This window comes from Medicago sativa, chromosome 1 (genome assembly GCF_051527215.1).
Source record: "Medicago sativa cultivar Bolivia chromosome 1, Bolivia_mono, whole genome shotgun sequence".
In the NCBI taxonomy this organism is placed as follows: Eukaryota; Viridiplantae; Streptophyta; class Magnoliopsida; order Fabales; family Fabaceae; genus Medicago; species Medicago sativa.
In genome coordinates this window covers 87,595,317-87,616,324 of record NC_140749.1, presented here as the reverse complement: position 1 = coordinate 87,616,324, position 21,008 = coordinate 87,595,317, and the positions used below count along the sequence as shown (strand labels likewise).

Below are 21,008 nucleotides of genomic sequence, written 5' to 3'. Positions count from 1 at the left end.
GCTCTTCAGTGGGTTCCAGGCGTTCTTGCTGGAAACCGTCTCTGGGGTCTAGATCGATCATGTTGACCTCGTGCCTTACTTCGTTGCTTGACTTCTTTCTGGTCTTTTGCAAACGCAAACTGTTATGATAGCACTCCCTGGCGAGTTTTTGATCGCCTCGAATAGTTCCAATTTTTCCAGAGTCAAGAGGGTATTTCATTACTAGATACTTTGTGGACAAGAATCCGCCCAACAGGTTGAAGGCAGGGCGACCAATGATGATGTTGTAAGAGCTGGGCGAGTTTACGACGAGGTACCTGACTCGAATAGTTTTGGCGTGCGATCCGCTCCCGAAAGTTGTCTTTAAAGTGATGTATCCTCTCACATGAACCTGCTCGCCCGTGAAGCCCGCCACAGTTCCCCTGAAAGGTTGCAGCTGCTCTGGGTCTAGTCCCATTCGATCAAATGTGTCGTAGTAAAGAATATCCGCAGAGCTTCCTGGGTCTATCAACACCCGCTTCACGTCCCACTTGAAGATTTGTAACGTGATGACCATGGGGTCGTCGTCGTGGGGTATCACATCTCGAAAATCTTTGGGCGCAAATGATACCTCTGGTTCGTGCTTCTGATCCGTTTCTTCATATTCTTGGCATAGCATTACCTGCCTCACATATTTCTTTCGCGACGAACTTGACTCACCCCCTCCGGCGAAGCCACCTGAGATAGTGTTTATGGCGTGTCTTTTTTCGTCGTTCACTTCCTCCTTCTTATTATCCGTTTTTTGTTTATTCTCGCCCCTTCTGTCCCTCACATAACCTCTTAGCTTCCCACTTTGTATTAGTCGCTCGATTTCTTGGCGAAGATGAATGCATGAGTCTGTGTCGTGTCCTCGTACCTTATGATATTTGCACCATTTATCTTCATCTCTTCCCATGACGGGGCTTCGGGCTGGCAAGGGCTCTGGGATCAGTCTTGCTTCTAAGACCTCCTTCATGATCCGCTCTGGTCTGGTATTCAAGGGTGTGAAGTCCCTTTGAGAATATGGGTTGAACGGTCGCCTCTCCGGCCTTCTGTAGGGGGCGCGATCTCTGCCAGTTGCCGGTTGATAAGGTCGCCGTTCTGGATTGCTTGCGCGCTCCTTGGCGTCTCTGGCCTTCTTTTCTGCGTTGCTCTCCTCGCCCTTGATGTAGCATTCCGCCCTGGCTATAACTTCTTCCATGGAATCCGCAGGTTTCTGGGCTAGGGATTCGTTGAACTGCCCGGCCCTCAGTCCGTTTTGGAAAGCTCCTACGAACACTTCCTGATTGGGGTTGATTACCTTGATGGTTGTGTCGTTGAATCTGGCCAGGTAGTCTCTGAGGGATTCATTCTGCCCTTGTCGCACATTGAAGAGGCTAGTTGCTGGGACCTTGCGATGACGACTGGCGGAGAACTGTTGTGTGAGTTTCCTGGTCATGTCCTGGTAGCTGAGGATGGAGAACCGTGGGAGATTCATGTACCAGCGTAAGGCGGCGTCAGTGAAAGTACCTGCTAGTAATTTGCACTTCAAAGAATCGGGAGCCCCGACAACCGCCATGCGAGTATTGAAAGCCGTGACGTGCTCCATGGGGTCGTTCTTTCCGTCGAAGGTGGATAGGTGGGGCGGCTTGAAGCCCTCTGGAACCGGTGCGTCCCAAATTTCAGCGGATAATGGTTGTGGTTCAGGGTCATCTAGCTCGCCCTGGTGTGAGTCTTCTCTTTCTTCCAGTTGCTTTTGTTGCATGGTCTCCATCGAGGCCTGAAGGGCATCGTTGTGGTCTTTCAGCTGAGCGAGTTGGGTTCGCATGGATTCTAATTCTTCGGCTGTTGCCATGATGAGAGGCTTTTCTCTAAATCGTACGTGAGGTGCGACTTAGGTTGGTTGAAAAGGATTAGGGTTTCTAAATCGCAAAGGAGTTTTACGACTTAGAGGTCTCGTTTAAGGGTTTCTGAATCACGGTTTGCGATCCAGGAAAGTGGTCAAGGTTAGTTTTACCTCTTCCCACAGACGGCGCCAACTGTACTTGCAGAAAAGTACGGTAAGGAATATGTACTTGCAGAAAAGTACGGTAAGGAATACTAGGATTCTAGGGTTTAGACTGATGATTAGATGCCTTGAGAAAGCTCTCAAGAGTGGTATTTATAGCCTGCTATGGGCTTGGGCTTTGGTTGCTTGGTTCCCAAGCAACAGGGGTATTTGTGTAATTCTGGGGTTTGTTGGGCGGTTTCTAGAGGTTTCTAGAAGCTTACTGAGGCGGCGCCCTTCAGGGGGCGCGCCAGGGCTCAGGAATCCTTCTGGAGGGCGCCCAGGCCCTTCCGGAGGGCGCCCAGGCCTTTCTGGAGGGCTTAGAGCCTTCTTTGGAGGGCTCTCATGCCCTTAGGAATGTGATGACGGTCCACTCCAATTGGGGAGCCTGTCAAAAAATCACATCTAATCTTAAAGAGCATCCGAGTTTGACCAAAAAATATGCACAATAGTTGCTCACTTGAAGTACATATTGAAAAAAAAAGTGTTAGGAATATACTTCTTTAACCTAATAATCTTCACTAACAAAGAAACGTATACCATGAAAGTGATCTGGATCTTGAAGAAGACGGAGGACTTTTAAAAAATCTGCTTCATAAATAACTCGTTGATTAAACTTGTTGATTACCAACATCAAAACACACCACGATAAATCCTAAATATGAATATTATTTTGGCTTAAATATGGTATTGGTCCCTGCAAAATAGGCCAGTTTTGGTTTTAGTCCCTGCAAAATTTTTTTATAGGTTTTGGTCCCTGCAAAAATAGGTCAGTTTTGGTTTTAGTCCCTGCAAAATATTTTTATAGTTTTTGGTCCCTGCAAAAATAGGCCAATTTTGGTTTTAGTCCCTGCAAAAAAATTTTTTATAGTTTTTGATCCCTGCAAAAATTCAGGAAAAATGAAAAATTGAAAAAAATATTAAAAAATTCTGGAAAAATGAAAAATTAATAAAAAAATTAAAAAATTCTGGAAAAATGAAAAATTAATAAAAAAATTGAAAAAAATATTTAAAAATTCTGGAAAAATAAAAAATTAATAAAAAATTGAAAAAAATATAAAAAAAATCTGGAAAATTGAAAAATTAATAAAAATGAAAAAAAAATTAAAAAAATACGGAAAAAAATTAAAAATTCTGGAAAAATTAATAAAAATAAAAAACGATTAAAAAAATAATATAATCTAATAAAATGAAAAATAATGCTAAATTCTGAAAAAAAATAAAAAAGATTAAAAAATTCTGAAAAAATAAAATTTTGAAATTTTCTAAAAAAAATTAAAATTCTGGGAAAATTAAATTTTAACAAAAATTCTGGAAAAATTCTAAATAAAATTTTAATGAAAAATAAAAATTCTGAAAAAATTCTGGATAATATCTAAAAAATTTCGAAAATTTCGAAAAAAATTAAAAAGAGTAATCATTTTTAAACAAATGAAGTTTTTCAAATTTTCATTAGTATTTTTCGAAATTTTGATTAGTATATATTCGAAATTTCCCTTATTCTCGATTTATAAATACACAAAAGTTCCCGGTTTATAAATACACAAAAATTCCTAGAAAAAATACTAATGAAAATTTCGAAATTTCGAAAAATACACAAAAAACCTAAGCTCGGTTTATAAATACACATATTTTTTTCCCTTATTCTCGGTTTATAAATACACAAAATTCCCAAAAAAAATTTTGGAAATAAATACACTGAAAAAACTTAAGCTCGACATATATACTAATGAAATTTTCCAGAATTTTTATTAAAACTTCGAAAATTTTAATTAAAATTTCGAAAATTTCATTTTTCCAAAATTTTAATTTTTTTCAAAAAATTTCGAAATTTTATTTTTTCAGAATTTTTTAATCTTTTTTATTTTTTTCAGAATTTATCATTATTTTTCATTTTATTAGATTATTTTATTTTTTAATCATTTTTATTTTTATTAATTTTTCCAGAATTTTCAAATTTTTTCTTTATTTTTTTTATTTTTATTAATTTTTAAATTTTCCAAAATTTTTTAATAATTTTTTTCAATTTTTTATTAATTTTTCATTTTTCCGGAATTTTTTAATATTTTTTTAATTTTTCAATTTTCCAGAATTTTTTAATATCTTTTTCAATTTTTTTATTAATTTTTCAATTTTCCAGAATTTTTTAATATTTTTTTCAATTTTTTTATTAATTTTTCATTTTTCAAGAATTTTTTAATATTTTTTTCAATTTTTTATTAATTTTTCATTTTTCCAGAATTTTTTAATATTTTTTTTAATTTTTTTATTACATAATTGGGGTCAGGGACTATTTCCAAAAACAAAAATTTTGCAGGGACTAAAACCAAAACTGGCCTATTTTTGCAGGGACCAAAAACTATAAAAAAAATTTGCAGGGACTAAAACCAAAACTGGCCTATTTTGCAGGGACCAATACCATATTTAAGCCTATTATTTTTTGAATCAAAGGATTATATAGACTCTTAGTTGAGACTCTAGTCTATGTTGCTTGCAATCAACGTTACAAGCAATTATGCCATCAACATTCGATAAAGATTACTAGGATCTTTAAATCGGATTCATCTGACATTCTGATCTCAATCGGACAGATGAAAACGTGTTAAGCGCAGGACTACATGCAATTTAACTGCAGACAATCTAGAATCCTAAATTCCATATATGGCATTAATAAGAAACAGAAAGAGTATAAAATGTAATAAATAATTGATGTCCCTATTTGTGATGTGTATGTGGTGGCGCACATATGGGGTACTACATTGGTTGAGAAAAAGGCAATAAGAAATATCCCAGATATCAGATGTGTATGAACCGTTGAAATTCTATCTTCATTTCTCAAAAAGCATACACTTCACTTTCGTAGATTTTTCAGTCACACAATATTTCATAAAAATCTCACACCTCATCATCTCCTTTATAAAACCCATTCCACTCCACTCTACTCACAAAATATATCAACTCTCACTAAACCTTTTCTCTTCCAAAAATACCCCTAATGGCATCCATGGCCACTGCATCTCTCACTACTTCCCTCTCCTCAACTCCCAAATCCTCATTCTTCAATGGAAGACCAATTGCTACCCGCACCTCCACCATCATCAAATCCACCCCCCAAAAAATCACCATGTCACTAACCACACCCCCTTACGATATAAACACCTTCAAATTCGCACCCATCAAAGAATCCATCGTCTCTCGTGAAATGACCCGTCGTTACATGACAGACATGATCACCTACGCCGACACCGACGTCGTCATCGTCGGTGCGGGTTCGGCCGGTCTTTCATGCGCTTACGAATTATCTAAAAACCCAAACATCAGTATCGCCATCATCGAACAATCCGTCAGCCCCGGCGGTGGTGCATGGCTCGGTGGTCAGCTCTTCTCCGCCATGGTTGTTCGCAAACCAGCTCATCTCTTCCTCGACGAAATCGGTGTCGAATACGACGAACAAGAAGATTACGTTGTCATCAAACACGCTGCTCTTTTCACTTCAACCATCATGAGCAAGCTTCTTGCAAAACCTAACGTAAAACTTTTCAATGCTGTGGCTGCTGAGGATTTGATTGTGAAGGAAAACAGAGTTGCTGGTGTTGTTACAAACTGGGCTTTGGTTTCAATGAACCATGATACACAATCTTGCATGGATCCTAATGTTATGGAAGCTAAGGTTGTTGTGAGTTCTTGTGGACATGATGGTCCTTTTGGTGCTACTGGTGTTAAGAGGTTGAAGAGTATTGGTATGATTGATCATGTTCCTGGAATGAAAGCACTTGATATGAATACTGCTGAAGATGCTATTGTTCGTCTTACAAGGGAAGTTGTTCCTGGTATGATTGTTACTGGTATGGAAGTTGCTGAAATTGATGGTGCCCCAAGAATGGTAAGCTTTTTTATTTCAATTATTTCGGCACAAGCTTAATTAAATTTTTTGTTTTTGTGATATTGAGTTAGGATTAAGTTATTTGAACTTGTATAGTGACATAGTAAGTATTTGTGAATAGTAGCTTTTGAAAATAGTTTATACTATATCGTTTGATTGTAATTATCTTTCCTTATAGAAATAGTTGATACATGGACCTGTTTGGATTGGCTATTTGGGATGACTTATGAAAACAATTTATGTCATATTAACTTATTTTCATAAATTCTCTAACATATCTAATAAAAACAATTTATAGTTTATAAGAAAACAATTTTATTTTATCTTTTGCAATAGAGCTATTTATCCAAACACTTGCATATATAATAAGTGTTTATGCTATCAGCAGTTAATTAAACTTTTTATCTAAAGAGGCCTTATGATCTACAATTTTTTGTTTATAGGCTTGTTTGGGGGGTTTAGATATTTTTTTCAACTCCATGTTGGTTGGTTTTGATGCAATTTGGAGATGATAAGGAACGTTTGATTAAGATGTGCTAACGGTTTTGTTGGTGATATTTGTAGGGTCCAACATTTGGGGCAATGATGATATCAGGACAGAAAGCTGCACATTTGGCATTGAAGGCATTGGGGAGGAACAATGCAATTGATGGAACATGTGAATCTGCAAGTGAACCAGAGCTTATTTTGGCTTCTGCTGAATCACAGGACACTGTTGATGCTTAAGTTTACAATTAAGTGGATTTAGTTTTTAGTTGTTTGGATCTACAGTTTAATTTTAGATCCTGCATGTGGTTTGGATTCAATAATGAATAAAGAAAATGTGAATGATGTGACTGTATTTTCATCTATGTTTAGACAAACAAATTGGAAGGACGTGTAGTAGATGAAATTGAATGTATGAATTATTTAGGACAAGAGAAGAAAAGAGATGGTGGAGTTAATCTATCAACATAGTAAATGTCCAAGAAAAAAAAAAGAAAAAGGCATAGATAACAACTACGCAGTCCAAAATAAGAGCAATGTTTTGGAAATAAACTAGTATATGAGATTTACTAAAAAACATGTCATGTAGAAGACAAACCATATAGTATTTTACAATTGCACGGTGGGGTACACTACACTTACTAACAAACTAGGCTATCGTCCTCAGTGAGCAAGCCTGATAATGAGAGATTGATCCTATTGCTAAGAATGAGAATCTAGTAGATGAATAATTTGAAAGTACGTACTCCACATCATGTTTTCGAAGCTAATGAAAATTGATTCTATTGCTAAGAATGGGGATATAGTAGACGTATCATTTTTTTTAAAGTACTCCACATATGTGCAAACATTTTGCAAGTTTTAACAGATTTATATGAAATTTGAAATTCGGCTTTAACTATTGTAGATATCAAAGATGAGCAAACTCTGCCACTATATTCTTGAGCAACTTTTTATTGTGAATTTAATAAGGTTAGAACAAAACTTACTAAAATTCACAAATAAATTTACACTTCATCCCAAATCGCAAATATTTTGTCAGAAAAGACTTTGATCAAGAATATGTGAATGAGATGGCTATAACTGTATTTTCATCCGTGTTGAGACAAACAATCTGGAAGAACAAATAGTAGGTGAAAAAGAATTTATAAATTACACCCTCCGGTCACTATTATAAGCAAAAATCTATTTTTTAGGTCTATTTAATAAATGATGTATATAGTCCATTAAATAGACCACATACATCATTTATTGAATGAATCTAAAAAATGAAATTTTGCTTATAATAGTGACCGGATGGTGTATTTAGGACAAGAGAAGAAGAGAGATGGTGGAGTCAACCTATCAACATGTATCCAAGTAAAATCATGCCATAGATAACAACAAAGCAGTCCAAAATATGAGCAAATATTCTGGAAATAAAGTAATAAACTATGACATTATTGATATAGTACTTGTTTGTCACTTAACCCATTGAATAAATATCTCCATATTTTTGGACATTTCTTGCCTGCTTACTATAACATGTCCTTTTGAAGACAAGCCACGAATTTAAGAATTACTATATGGTGGGGTACAATTAATTAAGAGCATTGTTATTTATTTAGAGAGTTTTTATCAAGAATTTATCAAGAAAAGGTATGAACCAATTAAATTTGTTATTTGACGGAAATCAAGGGAGGTAATGGTGTGTAATTAAGAAAAGGTGTTAACAAATACATTGTCTTAAAATTTTATTGAGAAATTTTGTCACTGTATCTATCATTTCCCTTTAATTAATTAATGAGCTTTGCTATTTGTAACAAAAACATGTTCCAGAATGATTCGCGATGCACCAGCACCGTTGGATATCCTTTTGAAATAATAGATAACTGGTTGTCACAATACATGGGTAGTTGAATAAAGATTTGGCTTAATTACAATACATGTCGTGGTGTTATCGTGATAAATAATGTCGCAATAAATAGCTTTTTCCTTAATAAATTAGGCGATCGTATTCAGTCAGCAGGCCTTCATCTAATGAAGATTGATCTTATTGCTAAGAATGGGAATCTACTAGGTGAATACCTTAAAAGTACCTCACATGAAGATTGATTGATTTTGTTGGTAAGAATAAGAATATAGATGAATCCCGAATAATTTGAAAGTATACGTTTGTGCCAAACTTTTGGATATTTAAAGGATCACTATTTAGCATCTAAAGTTATTTATACTTAGAGGATATTTTGGCAAATTTCACTGTTTTGCATCTCAAATTATTTATACTTAAAGTATATTTTGGCAAATTTCACTATTTGCCAAAATATCCTTTAAGTACACAATGATCTTTTAAGTTTGAGAAAATTATCCATACGTAGACTTTCAAATTATTCGGGAATTCCTCTATATTCTCATTCTTACCAAAATAATCAATCAATCTTCATGTGAGGTACTTTCAAAGTATTCACCTAGTAGATTCCCATTCTTAGCAATACAATCAATCTTCATTAGATAGAGACATAGAGTCGTGGTGGATGTGGACCGGCAATTAGCAATTCTCCATGCCTTAGCTGAAATCCTCTTTCAACATGATTTGGATCATAATCATTGCTGATCAACAAACTGTAGCAAGTTTACAGATCTAACGTTCTGGAAAGTTTCACTTTCTAGCAGGCTGGATTGCTCACACTAATAAGAAAATTGTTGACCATACTTGCAATATTTCGGGTCCTACGACTAGAATCAAGGAAAACTCCGTCATTTTAACAAGGAAGTCTTTGGTAATATTTTTAAGAGGGAAAAACGGGTTGAGACTCATATTGTTCACCGTCAGTTGGATATCTATTCGTCATCTGACCTCATTCGGTCGAAACAATTTTGATGTGGTGGAGCTAATGAAACTATCTTCCATACACTTACAGACTGCTCTAAGGTCATGCAAGTATGGAACAACTTAGATTTTGCATCTCAAATTCATTTTCATGAGGATGATATGTATATTTGAAAGTAAAACATTACAGGGATGATATGTATATTTGGACCAAAGTAACCACAGATGTTGTTCACTTCGTTTCCATGAATATTTTTGAAATAATTTTTTTTTATAATTTTTTGGCTAAAGTGCAACTTTGGCCCCCTATCTTTCAAAAAGTTGCGATTTTGGCCCCCTAAGTTTGAAAACTACAATTTTGGTCCCCTATGTTTTAGCCCCTTTGCATATTTGGTCCTTTTGGTCAATTTTGACCAAGTCAACGCATACGTGGCATGCCACGTGTGTAATTAATTAATTAAAAAAATAAAAAATCGAAAAAATCAATTTTTAAATTAAATAAATGAAAAAAATAATAAAAAATATTAAAAAATTCTGGAAAAATGAAAAATAATAAAAAAATATTAAAAATTTTGAAAAAAATGAAAAATAATGAAAAAATAAAAAAATTTAAAAAATGAAAAAATATTACAAAAAAATGAAATAAATTCTTGAAAAATAAAAAATATTAATAAAAATGATTAAAAAAACGAAAAAAATTTCACAAAAATTCATGGACAATTCCAAGAATCACTTATTCGAAAAAGTAATGTCATGGAAACATTCATTTCCCTAAAGAAGAAATATGTACCAAATTTGTGGCCAAGTTGTATTCTCGTCGGTGTTTTTGTGTATACTTTTTTCGTTTCCTTGCGCCTTTAGAATGTCAAATTTTCAACATTAGAAAATTCTGTAAAAGATTCTGGAAAAAATTTGAAAAAAATAATGTCAAATTTTTCAGATTTTTTAAAAAAATTTCCGTATTTTTTTTGAATTTTTTAAAAAATCTGGAAAATTTGACATTATTTTTTTCGAATTTTTTCATTATTTTTTAATTTTTTATTATTATTTTTTTCATTTATTTAATTTAAAAATTGATTTTCTGTATTTTTTTCATTTATTTAATTTAAAATCTGGAAAATTTTTAAATTTTTTCATTTTTCCAGAATTTTTTATTATTTTTTTATTATTTTTTTCATTTATTTAATTTAAAAATTGGTTTTTTTTATTTTTTTAATTAATTAATTACACACGTGGCATGCCACGTATGCGTTGACTTGGTCAAAATTGATCAAAAGGACCAAATATGCAAAGGGGTTAAAACATAGGGGACCAAAATTGTAGTTTTCAAATTTAGGGGGCCAAAATTGCAACTTTTTGAAAGATAGGGGGCCTTCTAATTAGAGCTGTCAAAACGGGCTACCCGGCCCGCGTCGGGCCGGCCCATGACGGGCTCGGGCTTTTGCGGGCCGGGCCAAAAAGGCCCGGAAGATAAACGTGCTCAAAAAAATTTGTCCAAACCCGGCCCTTTGCGGGCTACGGGCTTTCGGGCTAACCCGGTTATTTAAAGTTTTTAATTAAAAAATTACACTAAAAAATACAAATCAATGCTAAACTTCACAAATTACCAATGTTAATTTGTTATGTGCCAAATATTACATTTTAAAACAAATTTCTAATAACAATATTACATTTTAAAACAAATTTCTAATAACACATAACATAGAAGTCTAACCATACTTTCCAGTTCTTAGTCTAACCATATAAAAATGCATTACTGAACCATTGTGGAAACTAGGAAACAATGTCCAAGCTCTCAGTCTAGCAATATAACTACTGTTAAAGGAATTCACAATATGTGAAAATTGACAAATAAAAATGCAAACGAATTAAGAACTTTGTAAATTGAAAAAATGAAACTAAACTCAACTTATATCGCATACATACAATGACTTTGGCATCTTTGTCTTGCCTCCTCTAAATGAAGATTGTGCTTGGTTTGAATGTCTTGCATCAGAATCGGAATGATTACCATTTTTAAGATACTCACCATACAACCTAGTCAAATTATCCTTCACCATTTTTTTTTCTTGGGCTGGGCTGTAGGAAATTATAAATTATAATAATAAAAAATAATTATAAAATTAACGGGCCACCCGTGGCCCGGTCGGGCTGGCCCGCATCGGGCTCGGGCCTCAACGGGCTCGGGCTAAAAAGGCCCGGTTTTAAACGGGCCTAATTTTTTATGTTCAAACCCGGCATTTTTCGGGCTTTTACGGCCCGGCCCGTTTTGACAGCTCTACTTCTAATAGATAATTAAATATATTAACGAATAGTATTTATTTATAGGGTTAAATATGTTCTTAGTCCCTATAAATATGTCAACTTTTCGTTTTAGTCCCTCTAAAATTTTCCTTCGACTTGTAGTCCCTCTAAAAATTTTAATCACTACTTTTGGTCCCTATTTTTAATTTAATTTTTGTATTTTTTAATGAAAATGTGCAGAAATGTGTAAAATATTCTAAAAAGAATTAGATTTTTTTTTAACAAAACACAAATGAAATATGAATTTTTAACCGTAAAACATATAAAAATTCATATTAAATTCATGTTTTGTTAAAAAATTCTGAATTTTTTTTGGAGTGATTCTTATAATATTTTGAATTTTTCTGAAAAATTTTATTAAATAATACGAATTCTACATATGATTTTACTTTAAAAGAGGGACCAAAAGTGAAAATTGAAAATTTTATAGGGACTAAAAGTTGAAGGAAAATTTTAGAGGGACTAAAACGAAAAGTTGACATATTTGTAGGGACCAAAAACATATTTAACCCTTATTTATATTTGAAATTGATTGATCTACCATGCTTCAGACACGATTGAAACTCATTTGCTCTATTAGATTAGGACATCTATTTTGTTTGGAGTATTTTGTTTGGAGTATTGGCAGCTGATATTTGATTTGTTCAATTTTCCAAGTGAGTTATATCTTGAGGATCAAAGATGAGACAATAATATTTCTTATCAAATAATATATTTGAACTTCAGGTTCACATTTTCAGCTGCTTATTATCTCCCCTAATACTTGAAAAACTATATAATCGATCTTATCAATTATTTCTATGATCCTTCAGGATGTATCACTAAAAAATTCTTTAATAATTCATGGAAAATAAAACAAAGTTGTTTAAGTTCTTCAAAAAATATACAACAAATTTAAACAATAAGATTAATTCTCTAAGCATTCCTTCATGATTTAACTCTTTTGATGAATTCTTTCTGAATTCACATAAAATAATACTGAGTTCTTAAGGAACAACACTTTTGAATTCTCTAGGAATTCATATTGAGTTCTTCAGAAACTACTTAATAGATCTCTTTAATTTTATAATATGAGATCATCCTTGTACGATACTTCAGAAATGCATATGGAATAAATAAACACAATAATATAATACAATTCACATAATAATGATTTAATGTATCTATAAAACATTGATTCCAATTGATGGGATTGTAACAAAATTGTAATATTATAGCCTATAATCATTATAAAAAAAATTAAAACTTATTTGCAAAAGAAAAAAAATTGATTAAGAAGAATCGTATACCGTAAGCTAGTGTTGATAACATAGTATAAAACTAAAGAAGTAGTAACATGAACAGATAGAAGTGAAGAAGAAGAGACAATATTATGTTATTCTCTTCTATATTCTAATATGTTACATGTGAGCGCTGTTTACAGAGAAATACAATAACTTTGGAAACAAGCTAAATAGTCTAGTATTATAGCACATTAACCCATTTGCTATATTTACATCCAATTATAATATTTATAACATTATTTCTATTATCTACTATATTATCAAAGTTAATGACGATAAGTTTTATTTAGTATATTTAAATTTTTCACAATATTATCAATGTAATTATGTTTTATTTAATCACCTCAATGTTAAACAAATATGCACAACTTTGCAATCTTGATAATCTATCTGTCTAAACAATAAAAGGTTAACAATTCTAAGGTTGCAACTAACATGCTCATCCAACATTGTTTTAACCTAATTTAGTTGTGTTTGTTCCTATTCTCTTGCACACTTTTAGGATGTGCTGTTGGTTTCATATTTTGTAGTAAGAGAAACTATCCACTGATAACAAAAGATGAGCATGCCAGAAGATGCGCCACAAGATGCGCATTTAAAATTGTCAGGTTGGTATATTATTACACATTACATATAGTAAAAAAGGGAGGTTGTGGGACAGCGCAGACAGTAAAAAAATGTCACTTAGGTTAAAGTTTTAGTGGGTTCATTTTTGTCCATTAGTCAGGATAAAATTAAATGAAAAAAGAAGAATTCTAAGTTGAAAAGTAGAAATAATATTCATTTTAAAATATAATTTATCTGCTAAAGATTAAAGGGGGAATATAAACTAGATATTTTGTTTTGGGTTTTGTGATTGTTGCTGAGACTGCCTAGGTGGGAGGGCTGCTTTTGTTGTGATCTGTTGTTCCCCTATTTTTTGGCTTTTCTGTTAGGGCATGGCTTCTTGTTTCGTGTAGTTTCCTACTAGTGAGGTGTTTTTGCTGTGTTCTCTTTAGTTGCTAGCAAGTTCCTGCTCGGATTTGTATTGTTGCCATACACCCCTTGCACGTCTTGTGTTGGTGTTGTTTTAATAAAATTTGCCATTAAAATAAAAAAACCAAATTAGAGTTTAGTTAAGTAGTATAATATGGACTCCTATTGATTTGCTAGATTTGTGTAATACGTAGATTCCTTTAAGAGATGGGATCTACGTGAAGTATTAGATGGAATATTTGTGGGATTTTAGCTTCATTCTAATGTTAAACAAGTGATTTTGATCGATGGTTATTTTTTTGTCAAGAATACAGCGAAAATCATGTTTTTCTTTTACTCAATGCAAAATAATGACATAATTCACGACACTCATGCATTCAATGTAGTGTTAAAGGGCCTTTATCGAAATAAAATTGTGTGAAAAAATAACTGAACTTTTAAAAGAGATGCGTTCAAATGGTCTTACCCCTAATGTCATGTCTTATGGTACCATTATTGATACATATTATAAAACGGTATGTATTTCTTATGCATGAGAACTTTTGAAAGAATTGAAGAAATTTAGCATTAAGCTAATTTAATGGTGTATAATTCCATAATAATCAGTTTGATGAAACATATCAAGTTCATGAGGCAATTGAATTCTTTAAAATAATGAAAACTGATGGAATAACAACATATGCATATGCATATTCTACTTTTATCGGGGGTTAATGTCAACATGGAGAGAATTTTTGAGGTCTAATCTTTTCTTGTTAAGCCGGTAATTGATGGAATTGATTTTGATTTTGTGGCATATCATAAAGTTATAAATGCTCTATGCAAACAGACATAAAAGACACAAAATTTGCAACGAGTGCAGTTAAATATTAACAGTATTTTGCATATAAAACAAAAAATATTTAATAAAACCATTATATTAATGTTTATATATGTTATAAATATTCATGAGTTTTGAAAACTTTCAACAAAAAGATATTTAATACAAACACTACATTAATATTTTTCTTTTAAAACTTTCAACAAAAAGATATTTAATACAAACACTACATTAATGTTTTTCTGTTATAAATATTCATGAGGTTTGAAAACTTTATGATATCGGTACAAAAATTTTTGATACATTGCAAAAATTTGATTGTGTTTTGCATATAAAACAATTTTTTTAATAGAAACACTACATTAATTTTGATATTTTAAAAAATAGTCATTAGTTTTTAAAATGTTATCGTATCAACTTTCTCTATTGGTACATACAAGTATAAACACATAAAATACACAAACGACGCGATGAAAATATTTAATGATGTTTTGCATACAACATAACAAAAAATTGCAAATAAACAATACATTACTGTTGATATTATGAAAATAATAACGAGTTTTCAAAATTTTATCATATCAATTTTCTCCTATAACATAGTGTTTCACAATTACATTGGTAATATTTGCTTTTGCAAATATAAAGAAATAAAATTTGCATGGTTCATTGCATAAATTGAATAGATTTTTGCACACAAACAAATATTTAATAGAAATATTACATTAATGATGATAAATTTTAGTTAATATTTTTAAACGTTTCATATTATTACCAATATAATTGTTTTTGATGTAATCACCACAACGTTAAACAAACAAGCACATCTTTAAAATCCTGATAAACGCTTTGTCTAAACAAGGAAAGATAACGAGTCTAAGGTTAACCTGATCTTGTTTTTTTTAACTTTCTTATGAAATGTTATATTCATATTGAACGCATGACATATACTCTCTCAGTCTTTTCTGAGATTATCAAACTAGGTTTTACACCTTTAAATTTCACCCTAAACACACTATTGAAAGGGTATTGTATGAGTTAACAACTTGATAATGCTAAAAGATTATACGACTCTTGTGTTTGGGGTATCAAAGGGGTAGTTTTGACCATGGAATATTAATGAGTGGTCTTTGTAAAGGTGGTCAACTACAATATGCTATTAGGTTAATCCAAGAAAAAAAGGTTTCTCCGTATTTAGTAATGATGAATATTGTTTTGAATAATTTGTGAAAGAGTAACATGGTTAAAGAGGCACATATGAGTTCTACAGACAAATTATTGAGTATGGTATATTTTCATATGTATACACCTACAATTCACTAATTTAAGGGAGTTGAATGGCTAAACAACTTGACCAGACTTTGAAATGCTTCAAGGAAATGATATTCAATAACATCAAACCAAATAAGCACACTTTTGGAATATTGATGAACATTTTGTCTAAACAAGGAAAGCTTAAGGAGACCAAAGTTGTGTTTAACATGCTTATTCAACATGGTTTTAAGTTAGATTTAATTAGTTATACAACTTTGATTGATGGTTATTTTCTTGTTAAGAATGTAGAGAAAACAATGTTGATTTTTCACTCGATGACAAAGAATGAGATATTCTTGATACCCATGCCTACACCATAGTGTTGAAGTGTCTTTGTAAAATGAATTTGTGTGTAAAAGCAACTCAACTTTTAAAAGAGATGCATGCAAATGGTGTTACACCTAATGTCATATCCTAAGGCACCATTATTGGTACATATCCTAAAATATGAGATTTTTCTTATGTATGAAATCTTTTGAAAGAAATTGAGGATTTTGGCTTTAAACCCAATTTGATGGTGTATACTTTCATAAAAAATAGATTGATGAAACACCATCAAGTTGATGAGACAATTGAACTATTTAGATTAATGAATAACAATGAAATAAGAGTTGGTACATATACGTATTCAACAATTATTGGGGGATTGTGTAAGTCAGGAAGACTCGATGAAGTACAACATATTCGTGTGGAGTCGGTAATTAAAGGAAATGATCTTGATAGTGTGACATATCACACAATTACAAATGTTTTATCTTAGGAGGTCTATGTTAGATAAGTTTGCTTTCTCTCTAATTCATTATTCATTGAGACTTGTGGTTCACTCTAGAGTTACATTTTTTTTTATTTCGTATGTTTATAAATGTAATTGTAATTTGTTTGTGGGGCTTACTTACATGTTCATAGAAAAATCTATGGTACACAAAATACTGTGACATATTTATGGTCAGATTAGTGTCGCATATCTATGGTACACAAATCTTATTTTGTATGTTTGATTTTTATATCTAGCAATTGTAGTTTGCAACTTTGAACAATATGCAAAAGCTACACTTCCCTTTTACTATACATAGAAATAACGACTCTATGTTCACTCTTTGAAAATTGTTAAGCATTTAAACTTACCTAACTATCATCATCGTCGTAATCATCCATTCCTCAATCAATAATATTATAACTCAGTAATAAAAATTATATAACATGTTAATAATCCTATAAAAAAGAGTGAGTCATTTTAACGTTATACTTTCACTCTTTTTTACAGGGTTATTAACATGTTATATAATTTTTATTAGTGAGTTATAAAAAATACCATAGTAGTAAAACTGCCCCCTTATAGAGATTCATTTTAACGTTATACTTTCACTCTTACACGGTTATTAACATGTTATATAATTTTTATTACTGAATTATAAATTATATAACATGTTAATAACCCTATAAAAAGAGTGAAAGTATAACTCAGTAATAAAAATTATATAACATGTTAATAACCCTATAAAAAAAGAATGAAAAAATACCATAGTAGTAAAGCTGCCCCCTTATAAGAGTCATTTTAACGTTATACTTTCACTCTTTTTTAGAGGATTATTAACATTTTATATAATTTTTATTATTGAGTTATGCAACCATAACTCAATAATAAAAATTATATAACATAACTCAATAATAAAAATTATATAACATGTTAATAACCCTGTATAAATGGGGCATGAAATTATACCCTACTATATTATCCGCATCAATTACTTCCATACTATAATCATCATGATTCATAATTATTCCTTTGATTACAACATTTATCTTTGTCAGTATTACTATGTTTTATTGGTCATTGATGCATACTGCGGTAATGATACACTGCTTTGAAGAAAAGTCTTTGACCTTCTTTTAAACCTTGTATTATTGTGCAAGTGTGCGAGAGAGAAAGCCTTTAATTTTTAGCGTTTGGCTTATCTGAAGCGCAAAGTGTAGTTATGAATGAAAAAAAAATCAAGCGAGTTGGTTTGATAAGTCCATCCATATATCTCTATTAAGTTTATTATATGACCCACTTAGCACTCCACTTCACGTATAAACTTACAACTCATGATAGAGAACCCGCTGTTTAGGAAATAACATGGACTTTATGAAGGTGAGAAAAACACAAGAAGGGGGGTTGAATTGTGTTTTGAAAAAATTCTTCGTTTCTCTAAGCAACTGAATACACTGATCAGAAGCTAAGTGAGACAGCTTCTGAAGTGATGATCAGAATCTAAATGCAGCGGAATAAAACAGAGAGAGAGAAGAAGAACGACACAAAGCAATTATACTGGTTCCTTCCACAAACCGGAAGTAGTCCAGTCCCCCTTGCACTTCCAAGGAGATTTCACTATGAGTAATATCTGATTACAAATGCTCAAGCACACAAGCAAGAGACTTCCAATGCTCAAGCACACAAGCAAGAGACTTCCTTTGCTCAAGAACACAATCAAGAGACTTCCTAACTAAACAAAATTACACAGAAAATTGTTTAAGGTTGAACACTTGATATACAATCAGAGGTGCTCACAATACAAATCAGATACAGACTCAATGGACTTAAGAATTTCTAAGATATGACTTTGAGACACAGAAATTCTAAGTGAATGCAGAACAATTTCAGCAGAGGTTTGGTACTTGTGAAAATCTTGTGAGTCTTTCGTTCAGCGTTCTTGCATTACCAATTCTCTAGGTCTTCACTCCTTTATATAGAGGTGTGAAAGAGACGTTGTGAAATTGCCAGCACACCAAAGAGTCGTTGTTGAAGCTTGATCTTTCACCAATGATCTTTTGCCTGATTTGGTTGTTGTCCTATGAAGAACAAATTTGAAAACCATTCCTTATCCAAAGGAACATCTATGCAGGCGAGACCGTATTCTGGAGCTGTTTTCTTGTCTTGAAGCGCAGACACAAAACAGAGTAGTGGAGAACGTGGTTGTACAATTCGTACAAAGTACAATGTCAACGCTTTCGTCCAAATTGCAAACACACGCCTTCAAACACCTTTGAAATGACCGTTGCAAACTCCACTAATCCTTTGTTTGTGTTTTCGAATCCAATAGACAGCTTTTGCAATGATAAATCTTCAATTCTTGATCCTTTGCAAATCCAGTTGATATTCAGCTTCTGGTGAAATGGCTTCTGATGAGGCAGCTTCTGATGATGCAGCTTCTGATGGTTCAACTTCTGATGAGATGACTTCTGCAGCTTCTGATGATGCAGCTTCTGATAATGTGGCTTCTGGACCTCTTGTCTTCAGAAGCACTATTCTTCAGGAGCAGCTTACTTCAGGAGCGCTATTTCTTCAGGAGCAGCTTGACTTCAGGAGCGCCTTTTCTCTTCAGTAGCAAGTTGCCTTCAGGAGCGTCCAAGCTTCAAATTTTTGTTGTTTCCATAGCTCTTTATTTGCTCATTCAGAACCAATGATGATGTAACTTTATAATTATGGTCCTGTACACTTGAACAAATATTAGCTAGTCCAATTTACAATTTTTAATACCTTGTTATCATCAAAACTCTTTAAGGTTCATTGTTAAACACATTTTGTTCCAACAATCTCCCCCTTTTTGATGATGACAAACAAAAGTATTTAAAATTGATCAATTGTTGTTAATCTAATTAACAAGTTGACTTTGGGGTTCTGAGGTTTGTAAGCTCAGAATCTGAGGTTTGTAAGCTCAAACTCCCCCTGAGTCTGATAGTCTTTAAGGTGAGGTTTGTAAGCTCCCCCTAAGTTCTATCCAGGTTAATTAAATTCATTTTTCGCGCAATAATATTATCAGAGCTTAAAACCAAAATTGAATCATTGAAAGAATTAACTTATAGATAAGAAGAATGGTTCAATTAATTTTACTTGAATTTTGATACTCCTTCTTTCGTTCATAGCCTATACCAATAAGGTAAAAAAAAATGATAGAAGTTTTTCAAAAAATTCAAATGTCATTAATGGGGCTCAGAGCCTTTAAATACTTGTCACATATACTCCCCCTTTTGTCATTATCAAAAAAAATGAAATAAATTTAAGCATGAAAGACAAAAAGATATGAGAAAAACTCAGACATGAGAGAGTATACTAAGCAAAGAACTAAATAAATCAGAGCAAAACAAGTAAATTTAAAATATCAGAAGCAGCTAAACAGTCAGAATCAGTAAGCATTCAGAAGCAGGAGAACTAAGACAAGATGGTTTCAGAAGCAAGGACTAAGAAATTTTAAAACAAACAACAAACAAAGAAAAACACTAGGGTGTGCAACTAAGGGTTGGTTTGTTGTTGTTTCTTCATCTCTTCCATTTCTTCAATCTTCTTCTTCAACAGTTCTTCAAGTTGTTGTTGCCTCTGAAGAAGAGCTTGTTCCCTTTCTTTAGCTTCTTGCTGCTGCTGTGCCATCTGTTTCTTCAGAAGCTTACACAGCCTTGCTTCTCTGGTCAAGTAATCCGTTTCAAAGAAGAAAGGCTGGTTTGCCAGGAGCAGTGTAGAGCTTCTTACTCTCAGACTCTGATTCACATGCTCCATTACCCTTCTGACTGAAGCTTGCTTGACTCTGATGCATTTGGCCTTGATTTCTTCAATAAGCCCAGCTGCCCGGTTCTGAAGAGATGCCCAGGAGTCTTCATATGCACCTGTGAGATCAATTGTCCTTCTTTGATCCACCAGATTGTGCATCTGACTCAAGATTGTCAGAAGCTCAGAATTAATATATCCAGATTCCAGGATGTTTGTGGGTGGATGTTCAAGGATTTCAAGATCAGAATCACTGATTTCTAAATCTTGAATAGGGTTAGGAACTGGAATGGTAAGGTGTGTTTGTGTGTTTGAAGATGTAGGCTGGTCAGAAACAATGTGTGTGGTGGAGGTTGAGGCTTGAACGTTGACTAGAGAGATGTCAACATCCATGGGAGTTGGTTCTGGAGAGTGTTCAGGTAAAGGTTGAAATTCAGTTTCAGTTGGTGGTTGTTGTGGTGAAGTTGTTGTTTGAGTGTTGAGTTGGGGGTCAGTGGTAGCTATTGAAGGTTGTGGGGGTGTTGTGGGTTTTTGTGGTTCAGGTGTTTGTTGATGTGGGTTTTCTGAAACAACATTTTCAGAAGCGGCT

General features: G+C 32.8%; 1 protein-coding gene across 1 annotated transcript; it reads left to right on the top strand.

The window, feature by feature from the left end:
- Positions 1–4,967: 4,967 nt before the first annotated feature.
- Positions 4,968–6,747, top strand: LOC146958705 (thiamine thiazole synthase, chloroplastic-like). Its single transcript, XM_085740239.1, has 2 exons — positions 4,968–5,906; positions 6,471–6,747. The coding sequence occupies exons 1-2, from the start codon at positions 5,019–5,021 to the stop codon at positions 6,630–6,632; spliced, it is 1,050 nt and encodes a 349-aa protein (XP_085596365.1). The 5' UTR covers positions 4,968–5,018; the 3' UTR covers positions 6,633–6,747.
- The last annotated feature ends 14,261 nt before the right edge of the window (positions 6,748–21,008 follow it).

What these genes read in the sequence shown, in the direction of transcription:
- LOC146958705 (XM_085740239.1), top strand. Translation starts at nt 5,019, where the DNA reads ATGGCATCCATGGCCACTGCATCTCTCACTACTTCCCTCTCCTCAACT. An exon ending in TTGATGGTGCCCCAAGAATG is followed by an intron (nt 5,907 to 6,470) that starts GTAAGCTTTTTT and finishes TGATATTTGTAG; the next exon opens with GGTCCAACATTTGGGGCAAT.